We start from the raw sequence: 12,729 nt of genomic DNA on the forward strand, positions 1-12,729 counted from the left end.
CAAGGGCAATTAACAAAGGCAATCAGGCTGACTGGGCTGCCATGTTTCACTATGTATGATGTGCTCTACAGCTGATCATTGCTGTTTGAGGGAGAAAGGGATTGTAAGTAGCAAAAATGTGTTTTGTAAAGTTTCTTAAGCTCTATTTAGTTGTTCAAAGTTGCAGAAAAATTTTTATAATTTAGAGCAGTATGATTGGTGAGTGCTGGGCACTGGGTTGAGGCCATCAGCTGCAAAGAGATCCTATTGTCCAGCGCCCTGTGGCCAGGTCTATGTAGAGTGGAGACTGACCCAGAAAACAGACTGCTCTTTTGGTGTTAGACTGTGGAGATGATGACGAGAGGCTGGAGGATGAGAGGCTGGGGTACGAGGGCTGGGTACAAGAGGCTGGGGGGATGAGAGGCTGGGGAGATGAGTGCTGTGGGGATGAGAGTCTGAGGGATGAGGGGATGGGGGACAAGGGGTTGGCCGGGGAGGAGCAGGCTTGTCTTTGTATCTGTTTGAGAGCAATCGGTTATCAGCACATGGGCCATAGTAATTAGCCAACAGGGGAGATGAGATACGGCACAGCTCTGTGACTGGAGGGGTTGGAGGTGGGGCAGTGAGGGGTCCAGAGGGCTCCTGTGTTTTTGTCCAAGAGCCCCGGGGCAGCTGGGTACACCACCTGTTAATTAACTCTGAAGTGGCCTTTAATTGGAGCCTGGCTTTGGACCACCCATAGAACGACTGAGCGAGGAGGCCAAAAAAGAAAACAGGTGCACTACAGAGTTAGCAGGACGAGACCGAAAGCACAGGGAAATGGACAATATGAGAATCAAGAACCTCTTGAAATGAAAGACCTACTGTGCCCTGTTTTAAACAGTCAAGTTGTCTGGGTGACAGTGCTCTCTATAGGTAGTGAAATCACCTCTGGGTCTCCGCTGCTGCATGGGGCTTTCTCTTGCATATTCCTGGGGAAAATATCATTATATAACCCTTTACTGGTGTTATGTTGACTTGAAACTGTTTCATTTTTAAGGTCGAAGATGGTTAATGCTATTTAGAACAGATTGAACAAATGATATGTTATGTTTTTTTAATTAGGTTATAAATGCCACCCATGTCTTTTGCTACATTTGCTGTCATTTTCCAAATGAAGATTTGCCAGAGGCAGGGTGTAATTAATCTGCTTTAGAAGTGTTGATGACAACGCAACAACAACGTCAGAGATCTTGTTTATCCTGGAACTGGTGCCATAATACAGTGTTTCCCAACCCTGGTCCTCGAGTACCTCTAACAGTACACAGCTTCGTTGGAGCCCTTGGCAAACACACCTCATTCAACTCATTGAGGGCTTGATCATTCGTTCACAAGTTGAATCAGGTGTGATTGTCCAAGGTTACAATAAAATGTGTAATGTTGGGGATACTGGAGGATCAGGTTTGGGAAGCACTGTCATAATATGTGTCAAAACCTAAATCAGACAGACAGACAAGGAAACTCGTTCTGTTTTCCTGGATTTCTGTGTTCCATTCTGTGTTGAACATGCTTCAGAACCTTGTCTGTGGTCCATTCTGTGTTGAACATGCTTCAGAACCTTGTCTGTGTTCCATTCTGTGTTGAACATGCTTCAGAACCTTGTCTGTGTTCCATTCTGTGTTGAACATGCTTCAGAACCTTGTCTGTGTTCCATTCTGTGTTGAGCATGCTTCAGAACCTTGTCTGTGTTCCATTCTGTGTTGAACATGCTTCAGAACCTTGTCTGTGTTCCATTCTGTGTTGAACATGCTTCAGAACCTTGTCTGTGTTCCATTTTGTGTTGAGCCTGCTTCCGAACCTTGTCTATTTTCCATTCTGTGTTGAACATGCTTCAGAACCTTGTCTGTGTTCCATTCTGTGTTGAACATGCTTCAGAACCTTGTCTGTGTTCCATTCTGTGTTGAACATGCTTCAGAACCTTGTCTATGTTCCATTCTGTGTTGAGCCTGCTTCCGAACCTTGTCTATGTTCCATTCTGTGTTGAGCCTGCTTCCGAACCTTGTCTGTGTTCCATTCTGTTTTGAGCCTGCTTCCAAACCTTGTCTGTGTTCCATTCTGTGTTGAGCCTGCTTCCGAACCTTGTCTGTGTTCCATTCTGCCTGCTTGTCTGTGTTCCATTCTGTGTTGAGCCTGCTTCCGTTGTCTGTGTTCCATTCTGTGTTGAGCCTGCTTCCGAACCTTGTCTGTGTTCCATTCTGTGTTGAGCCTGCTTCCGAACCTTGTCTATGTTCCATTCTGTGTTGAGCCTGCTTCCGAACCTTGTCTATGTTCCATTCTGTGTTGAGCCTGCTTCCGAACCTTGTCTATGTTCCATTCTGTGTTGAGCCTGCTTCCAAACCTTGTCTGTGTTCCATTCTGTGTTGAGCCTGCTTCCAACCTTGTCTGTGTTCCATTCTGTGTTGAGCCTGCTTCCGAACCTTGTCTGTGTTCCATTCTGTGTTGAGCCTGCTTCCGAACCTTGTCTATGTTCCATTCTGTGTTGAGCCTGCTTCCGAACCTTGTCTATGTTCCATTCTGTGTTGAGCCTGCTTCCGAACCTTGTCTATGTTCCATTCTGTGTTGAGCCTGCTTCCGAACCTTGTCTATGTTCCATTCTGTGTTGAGCCTGCTTCCGAACCTTGTCTATGTTCCATTCTGTGTTGAGCCTGCTTCCGAACCTTGTCTATGTTCCATTCTGTGTTGAGCCTGCTTCCAAACCTTGTCTGTGTTCCATTCTGTGTTGAGCCTGCTTCCGAACCTTGTCTGTGTTCCATTATGTGTTGAGCCTGCTTCCGAACCTTGTCTATGTTCCATTCTGTGTTGAGCCTGCTTCCGAACCTTGTCTATGTTCCATTCTGTGTTGAGCCTGCTTCCGAACCTTGTCTATGTTCCATTCTGTGTTGAGCCTGCTTCCGAACCTTGTCTATGTTCTATTCTGTGTTGAACATGCTTCAGAACCTTGTCTATGTTCCATTCTGTGTTGAGCCTGCTTCCGAACCTTGTCTATGTTCCATTCTGTGTTGAACATGCTTCCGAACCTTGTCTATGTTCCATTCTGTGTTGAGCCTGCTTCCAAACCTTGTCTATGTTCCATTCTGTGTTGAACCTGCTTCAGAACCTTGTCTATGTTCCATTCTGTGTTGAACATGCTTCAGAACCTTGTCTATGTTCCATTCTGTGTTGAGCCTGCTTCCGAACCTTGTCTATGTTCCATTCTGTGTTGAGCCTGCTTCCGAACCTTGTCTATGTTCCATTCTGTGTTGAGCCTGCTTCCGAACCTTGTCTATGTTCCATTCTGTGTTGAACATGCTTCAGAACCTTGTCTGTGTTCCATTCTGTGTTGAACATGCTTCAGAACCTTGTCTGTGTTCCATTCTGTGTTGAACATGCTTCAGAATTCTGTGTTGAGCTTGTTGTCTATGTTCCATTCTGTTCCATTCTGTTGAGCCTGCTTCCGAACCTTGTCTATGTTCCATTCTGTGTTGAGCCTGCTTCCAAACCTTGTCTGTGTTCCATTCTGTGTTGAGCCTGCTTCCAAACCTTGTCTGTGTTCCATTCTGTGTTGAGCCTGCTTCCAAACCTTGTCTGTGTTCCATTCTGTGTTGAGCCTGCTTCCGAACCTTGTCTATGTTCCATTCTGTGTTGAGCCATGTCTGTGTATATATGTGTGTGGTTCTGTGTGTGTTGTTGCCTCCCCTCCTCTCTCCAGTAGTGTTGTCAGTTGGAGCAGAGCAGAGACACTTGTTTGTGTAAACAGTAACACAGCGCAGAGAGAGAAGTGTCTGATAATAGGATGGCTCCAGCATGGGGCCTTTAAACTGTCCTAGTGTTGCTCTAACTACAACACTACAGGACTGGTAGGGAGCAGGACCACTCCATTCATGTAGAACGTCTTTCCAACATGTCTCTAGTATGTTGTTGTCTTGTCGCCAATTTGTCAAAACTGTTTTGAAGCCTTGTCATACTGTGCTGTATATATCGTGTTATTGAAAATGCTATGTTTCTTAATGCTGTCAGAATTATGTAGAAATAGACAAAGGGAATAGGGGTCATACTGTTACACAGTCGAGTGATCCAAAGTGCTCTCCAATGATCTATTCAGTCACCCCGTCTGCTATTTATCCCTACTGATGCCAGATCCCATTGAGGATACAGACACTTCCGACAGACTGCTTTTCAGTCAGCTGGGTGGTTTAGACCTCCTTTCATTAACCCCCCTCACCTCCCCCCAGCCCAAATTAACCCCCTGTCAGCGGCCCACAATGAGAGTGGGCATGTCCCAGGCTGATTTATCCCACGCCTACCCATCATGAGGGCACAGTGGCCCCCAACGGCCTCCATCTCCCCCATTAGCCATACGCCCAGCCCCCTTGGCCTCCCTCACCCCCTCCCCTCTCTCCTCCCCCATCTGTCCCACCCTCACACAGCCTGTCACACAGCCAAAACCTGTCACCCTGTCTGCTGAGGAGACAGTCAGCCACAATACTGATGTGATGGGAGAGGGACCACAATCAAAAGGACTGATTAGCAGTTAATTGGCTGTAAAAATAAGTTTCAGCATCAGTATGTGTGTCTTTGTGTGTGCTAGTGTGTGTGTGAGTGTTTAGGTGTGTGTATGGTGGGGTCCTGAATCAGGGTAGGAGTGCCCTAATCCTCCCTACTCTGCCCTGCCCATATGGTCCCTCAGGAGTGCAGCCAGTCATGGCTTTTGGGAGGATAGAGGGACTCCCATTCTGCACACACACCACAACCACCACAACGCAGCATGGGGACACACCAACCGAGATCCTAGGAGATAACAACCATTCAGTCTCACAGCTCTCTCCCATTGAGACTGACAGCATCCCCCGACTGAACTATAAAAGACAGACTGTGATTCACACACTGTGGCACTACTGTCCAGGTTTATAAGTGTCTCAGTCAGAGTCTGGATATTATTTTGAAGACTGTTGGATCTTGGATACAGCTAGGGATGTGGGTGGGTGGTCTCTCCCACGGAGGGTATAGGGTGGGTGGGCAGTGGCACCCTCTGAGCCTGGCACTGCTGAGTGTGTGGTGCTGCCTGTGCCAGATGGGCATAGGGTCATGGGCACTGGCCGTGTCCGGTGATGAGAGTGTGCCAGTGGTCTCAGTCCCTGTGGTGTTATTTCCGACAGACACGGGCGCGGCCACTCAGGAAGGGGCCAGTGAAGGGGCCACGCCGGCCCCCACCTCAGAACACGAGGATGACAACTCCCTGGGCTACACAGGTACTGCTGCTGTTTCCTGTTACTATGGTCAACTATTTCTACTGTGTGTGTGTGTGTGTGTGTGTATTACGGACAGGTTGGAGCTTTGGGAAAGTGAGTTCAGGAAGGGAATTGAAAGCAGTTCATTAATAATTTGGGATTCATGAATTGCTCTTCAAATCATCCCCTGAATTGACTGAGTTAAATGTTTCCAATTACTCTGTCATGTCCAGTTTTCTTTCTCCCTTTCTTATTGCAACACATACCTTTCTGTCATAGGCTCTCTTGTCTTGAGTTTTCTAATGTTCTCTCTATCCTATCCATCCATCTGTTAGTCTTTATGCTGCTCAAAGTTGTCTTTGTAAAACATTAGTCATGCATAGTGTGAGGTTGGAGGAAATGATTACACTGGGTGAGGCACAATGGTGATTAATGGAAGGACGTGGGTTTGACCGTTTTAATCATGATGTTATTTTCTGCATAGCAACTGTCACATTCATTCTAAACTTGGAGTGAATAAATGGCAGATCATATGAAATATGTTATATGTTATGGCACACCTGCTATATAAATCTGCTATTCTCTATAGTAATCAGAGGGATTACAATATGCATTTTTTGGGAAGTTTTCAGTGCAGATATCTTCTATGGGGATGAAGAATTCCCCTGTTAGCTGTATACCATGTTAATACACAGAAAACAGAGTAACTTCCCCTGTTAGCTGTATACCATGTTAATAGACAGAAAACAGAGTAACTTCCCCTGTTAGCTGTATACCATGTTAATACACAGAAAACAGAGTAACTTCCCCTGTTAGCTGTATACCATGTTAATACACAGAAAACAGAGTAACTTCCCCTGTTAGCTGTATACCATGTTAATACACAGAAAACAGAGTAACTTCCCCTGTTAGCTGTATACCATGTTAATAGACAGAAAACAGAGTAACTTCCCCAGTTAGCTGTATACCATGTTAGTAACTTCCCCCCCTGTTAGCTGTATACCATGTTAATACACAGAAAACAGAGTAACTTCCCTGTTAGCTGTATACCATGTTAATACACAGAAAACAGAGTAACTTCCCTGTTAGCTGTATACCATGTTAATACACAGAAAACAGAGTAACTTCCCTGTTAGCTGTATACCATGTTAATACACAGAAAACAGAGTAACTTCCCCTGTTAGCTGTATACCATGTTAATACACAGAAAACAGCTGTATACCATGTAACAGAAAACAGAGTTCCCTGTTAGCTGTATACCATGTTAATACACAGAAAACAGAGTAAATTCCCTGTTAGCTGTATACCATGTTAATACACAGAAAACAGAGTAACTTCCCCTGTTAGCTGTATACCATGTTAATAGACAGAAAACAGAGTAACTTCCCCTGTTAGCTGTATACCATGTTAATACACAGAAAACAGAGTAACTTCCCCTGTTAGCTGTATACCATGTTAATACACAGAAAACAGAGTAACTTCCCCTGTTAGCTGTATACCATGTTAATACACAGAAAACAGAGTAACTTCCCCTGTTAGCTGTATACCATGTTAATACACAGAAAACAGAGTAACTTCCCCTGTTAGCTGTATACCATGTTAATACACAGAAAACAGAGTAACTTCCCCTGTTAGCTGTATACCATGTTAATACACAGAAAACAGAGTAACTTCCCCTGTTAGCTGTATACCATGTTAATAGACAGAAAACAGAGTAACTTCCCCTGTTAGCTGTATACCATGTTAATACACAGAAAACAGAGTAACTTCCCTGTTAGCTGTATACCATGTTAATACACAGAAAACAGAGTAACTTCCCCTGTTAGCTGTATACCATGTTAATACAAAACAGAAAACAGAGTAACTTCCCAGAGTAACTGTTAGCTGTATACCATGTTAATACACAGAAAACAGAGTAACTTCCCTGTTAGCTGTATACCATGTTAATACACAGAAAACAGAGTAACTTCCCTGTTAGCTGTATACCATGTTAATACACAGAAAACAGAGTAACTTCCCCTGTTAGCTGTATACCATGTTAATAGACAGAAAACAGAGTAACTTCCCCTGTTAGCTGTATACCATGTTAATACACAGAAAACAGAGTAACTTCCCCTGTTAGCTGTATACCATGTTAATACACAGAAAACAGAGTAACTTCCCCTGTTAGCTGTATACCATGTTAATAGACAGAAAACAGAGTAACTTCCCCTGTTAGCTGTATACCATGTTAATACACAGAAAACAGAGTAACTTCCCCTGTTAGCTGTATACCATGTTAATACACAGAAAACAGAGTAACTTCCCCTGTTAGCTGTATACCATGTTAATACACAGAAAACAGAGTAACTTCCCCTGTTAGCTGTATACCATGTTAATACACAGAAAACAGAGTAACTGAATAAAGCAAACTTCCTGTGTCTCCCTCTGAGCTTCATCACTACATAAAGGAAACGTAATAAAACATGTTGACCGTGTTGTGAATATATCAGCAGAGACTACAGATTAAGTTCACATTCATGAGTACAGAAAGAGGAGAATTGTGGGAGACGTAGGCTCGGTGTGCTGAGTGGGGTTTCAGTTGACATAGACAGTGTCTCCCAGGGCTAGAGGGCTCTGTGGAGAGATGAGGAACAGTACAAAAGCTGGAGAACATATGCACATCCAGCTACTTATCTCAGCTGCTGGAGTTGTAGGCAAACTCATGGAAAACAAAAAGGAAAACGCTGCACACTGCTGCACATGCTCCCAGGTGATATTTATTTACGACGTTTTGACCCTCAGGTTAGGCATCCATATCCCAGGTGGGGGTGGAAGGTTGAAGTCAGAAGTTTACATCCCTTTTGTACTTTAACTAATTGCACATCATTACAACACTGTATACAGTTGATGTCAGAAGTTTACATACACAAATAAAACTAGTTTTTCAACCACTCCACAAATTTCTTGTGAACAAACTATAGTTTTGCCAAGTCGGTTAGGACATCTACTTTGGACATGACACAAGTAATTTTTCCAACAATTGTTAAGAGACAGATTATTTCAGTTACAGTGAACTGTATCACAATTCCAGTGGGTCAGAAGTTTACATACACTAAGTTGACTGTGCCTTTAAACAGCTTGGAAAAGTCCAGAAAATGATGTCATGGCTTAAAAAGCATCCGATAGGCTAATTGTCATAATTTGAGTCAATTGGAGTTGTACCTGTGGATGTATTTCAAGGCCTACCTTCAAACTCAGTGCTTCTTTGCTTGACATGATGGTTGATTTCCTTTGATTTTCCCAAGACCTCATTAAAAAAAATGGTAGACCTCCACAAGTCTGGTTCATCCTTGGGAGCAATTTCCAAATGGCTAAAGGTACCACGTTCATCTGTGCAAACAATATGTGGAAAAACTCTTTAAGGTTAGGAGCGTTTGTCACAAATTAAGTGGTAAACTGTCACCAAATCACCCAAGAATGAGAGTTCTTTCGAACAGGACAGTACCTGTGTGTTTGTTTCTCCGTCCTGGTCCACCCAGGCCGTAGTGAAGGTCAAGGATAGCAGGGTTCGGTACACGAATCGGGTTCACGGTAGGTCCAGGTCCAAACACCAACAGGTAAGTCCAAAACAGTCCAGCTCATACACGGTAAATCCATTTTGTGATCTGTAGTTCTGATAGGGGTGGCCATTTTAGTGATCGGGCAGAGCCCGTTTACTAGTTCTGCTCTCACATATCTGCCATTTATCACTCGACCCTCTTCTTTGCCACACATAGTGCGCAAGTATAAACACCATGGGACCACGCAGCCATCATACTGCTCAGGAGGGAGACGTGTTCTGTCTCCTAGAGATTCGTTGGTGTGAAAAGTGCAAATAAATCCCAGAACAACAGCAAAGGACCTTGTGAAGATGCTGGAGGGAACAGGTACAAAAGTATATTTATCCACAGTAAAACGATTCCTATATCGACATAACCTGAAAGGCCGATCAGCAAGGAAGAAGCCACTGCTCCAAAACCGCCATAAAAAAGCCAGACTACTGTTTGCAACTGCACATAGGGACAAAGATCGTACGTGTTGGAGAAATGTCCTATTGTCTGATTAAACAAAAATAGAACTGTTTGAACATGATGACCATTGTTACGTTTGAAGGAAAAAGGGGGCGGCTTGTGTAACCGATGTGAAATGGCTAGCTATTTAGCGGTGGTGCGCGCTAATAGTGTTTCAATCGGTGACGTCACTCGCTTTGAGACCTTGAAGTAGTGGTTCCCCTTGCTCTGCAAGGGCTGCGGCTTTTGTGATGGGTAACGATGCTTCGTGGGTGTCAGTTGTTGATGTGTGCAGAGGGTCCCTGGTTCAAGCCCAGGTTGGGGTGAGGAGAGGGACGTAAGCTATACTGTTACACTTGCAAGCTAAAGAACACCTTCCCAACTGTGAAGCACGGGGGTGACAGCATCATGTTGTGGGGGTGCTTTGTTGCAGGAGGGACTGGTGCACTTCACAAAATAGATGGCATCATGAGGCAGGAAGATTATGTGGATATATTGAAGCAACATCTCAAGACATCAGTCAGGAAGTTAAAGCTTGGTCGCAAATGGGTCTTCCAAATGGACAATGACCCCAAGCATACTTCCAAAGTTGTGGCAAAATGGCTTAAGGACAACAATGTCAAGGTATTGGAGTGGCAAAGCCCTGACCTCAATCCTATAGAAAAATTGTGGGCATAACTGAAAAAGTGTGTGCGAGCATGGAGGCCTACAAACCTGACTCAGTTACACCAGCTCTGTCAGGAGGAATGGGCCAAAATTCACCCAACTTATTGTGGGAAGCTTGTGGAGGGCTACCCAAAACGTTTGACGCAAGTTCAACAATTTTAAGGCAATGCTACTAAGTAATAATTGAGTGTATGTAAACTTCTGACCCACTGGGAATATGATGAAATAAATAAAAGCTGAAATAAATCCTTCTCTCAACTCTTATTCTGACATTTCACATTCTTAAAATAAAGTGGTGATCCTAACTGACCTAGAAAGGGAATTTTTACTATGATTAATGTCAGGAATTGTGAACAACTGAGTTGAAATGTATTTGGCTGAGGTGTATGCAAACTGGCTACTTGAACTGTGTATATAGTGACATCACTTTCTGAAACAGGAGGTAAAATTAGTAATATGAAATGGGACGAACCTGAGGGACTGAGCTAACACACACACACACACACACACACACACACACACACACACACACACACACACACACACACACACACACACACACACACACACACACACACACACACACACACACACACACACACACACACACACACACACACAGGGACATGTTCTGGAGCAGATTACAAATGAGGCGTGTGTTTGGTTATTTTCTGGATCTTCTTCCTGACATGAGGGGAATAGAATAGTGTCTCCACTGTGTTGTCGCTGTGTGTGAGGAGCCCTGGTTTCCCGTGGTGATTTACTGGATCTTCTTCCTGACATGAGGGGAATAGAATAGTGTCTCCACTGTGTTGTCGCGATCTTCTTCCTGACACTGTGTGAGGAGCCCTGGTTTCCCGTGGTGATTTACTGGATCTTCTTCCTGACATGAGGGGAATAGAATAGTGGCTCCACTGTGTTGTCGCTGTGTGTGAGGAGCCCTGGTTTCCCGTGGTGATTTACTGGATCTTCTTCCTGACATGAGGGGAATAGAATAGTGTCTCCACTGTGTTGTCGCTGTGTGTGAGGAGCCCTGGTTTCCCGTGGTGATTTACTGGATCTTCTTCCTGACATGAGGGGAATAGAATAGTGTCTCCACTGTGTTGTCGCTGTGTGTGAGGAGCCCTGGTTTCCGTGGTGATTTACTGGATCTTCTTCCTGACATGAGGGGAATAGAATAGTGTCTCCACTGTGTTGTCGCTGTGTGTGAGGAGCCCTGGTTTCCCGTGGTGATTTACTGGATCTTCTTCCTGACATGAGGGTAATAGAATAGTGTCTCCACTGTGTTGTCGCTGTGTGTGAGGAGCCCTGGTTTCCCGTGGTGATTTACTGGATCTTCTTCCTGACATGAGGGGAATAGAATAGTGTCTCCACTGTGTTGTCGCTGTGTGTGAGGAGCCCTGGTTTCCCGTGGTGATTTACTGGATCTTCTTCCTGACATGAGGGGAATAGAATAGTGTCTCCACTGTGTTGTCGCTGTGTGTGAGGAGCCCTGGTTTCCCGTGGTGATTTACTGGATCTTCTTCCTGACATGAGGGGAATAGAATAGTGTCTCCACTGTGTTGTCGCTGTGTGTGAGGAGCCCTGGTTTCCCGTGGTGATTTACTGGATCTTCTTCCTGACATGAGGGGAATAGAATAGTGTCTCCACTGTGTTGTCGCTGTGTGTGAGGAGCCCTGGTTTCCCGTGGTGATTTACTGGATCTTCTTCCTGACATGAGGGGAATAGAATAGTGTCTCCACTGTGTTGTCGCTGTGTGTGAGGAGCCCTGGTTTCCCGTGGTGATTTACTGCATCTTCTTCCTGACATGAGGGGAATAGAATAGTGTCTCCACTGTGTTGTCGCTGTGTGTGAGGAGCCCTGGTTTCCCGTGGTGATTTACTGGATCTTCTTCCTGACATGAGGGGAATAGAATAGTGTCTCCACTGTGTTGTCGCTGTGTGTGAGGAGCCCTGGTTTCCCGTGGTGATTTACTGGATCTTCTTCCTGACATGAGGGGAATAGAATAGTGTCTCCACTGTGTTGTCGCTGTGTGTGAGGAGCCCTGGTTTCCCGTGGTGATTTACTGGATCTTCTTCCTGACATGAGGGGAATAGAATAGTGTCTCCACTGTGTTGTCGCTGTGTGTGAGGAGCCCTGGTTTCCCGTGGTGATTTACTGCATCTTCTTCCTGACATGAGGGGAATAGAATAGTGTCTCCACTGTGTTGTCGCTGTGTGTGAGGAGCCCTGGTTTCCCGTGGTGATTTACTGGACCTCACACACAGCCTCTCTCAGCTCCAGGAAATCTTCTGCAGAAACAATAAGTTCAATATGAACTGCTAGAGCCATTACCAGGGTCCATCACTGTGTGGTGGAGAGTAGGATGGGATCCCGAGAAGGACAGGTTTTTGTTCCCCAGTAAATATGTGGATCTCTGCCAGTGTCACAGATGTAATCTAAAAATGATATAGCTTGCTATATCTGTATTGCTTCACAGTTTCTGTACCTTGACATACACTACATGGACTAGCTAAAATCCACAGTTTCTGTACCTTGACATACACTACATGGACTAGCTAAAATCCACAGTTTCTGTACCTTGACATACACTACATGGACTAGCTAAAATCCACAGTTTCTGTACCTTGACATACAGAACATGGACTAGCTAAAATCCACAGTTTCTGTACCTTGACATACAGAACACGGACTAGCTAAAATCCACAGTTTCTGTACCTTGACATACAGAACATGGACTAGCTAAAATCCACAGTTTCTGTACCTTGACATACACTACATGGACTAGCTAAAATCCACAGTTTCTGT

At 44.7% G+C, this 12,729-nt stretch overlaps 1 protein-coding gene across 2 annotated transcripts in view; it reads left to right on the plus strand.

Moving 5' to 3' along the window:
* Positions 1–12,729, plus strand: part of robo1 (roundabout, axon guidance receptor, homolog 1 (Drosophila)) — a 476,268-nt gene that overhangs the window by 46,164 nt on the left and 417,375 nt on the right. Inside the window, exon 2 of one of the 2 annotated variants that reach the window (XM_052467998.1) lies at positions 5,154–5,246. The exons of the other annotated variant lie outside the window; for it this stretch is intronic. Within the exon in view, the coding sequence (XP_052323958.1) occupies positions 5,154–5,246 (93 nt within the window). The remainder of the gene's footprint in view (positions 1–5,153; positions 5,247–12,729) is intronic. 2 annotated transcript variants of the gene reach the window in all.

Source organism: Oncorhynchus keta, chromosome 18 (assembly GCF_023373465.1).
Source record: "Oncorhynchus keta strain PuntledgeMale-10-30-2019 chromosome 18, Oket_V2, whole genome shotgun sequence".
NCBI lineage: Eukaryota > Metazoa > Chordata > Actinopteri > Salmoniformes > Salmonidae > Oncorhynchus > Oncorhynchus keta.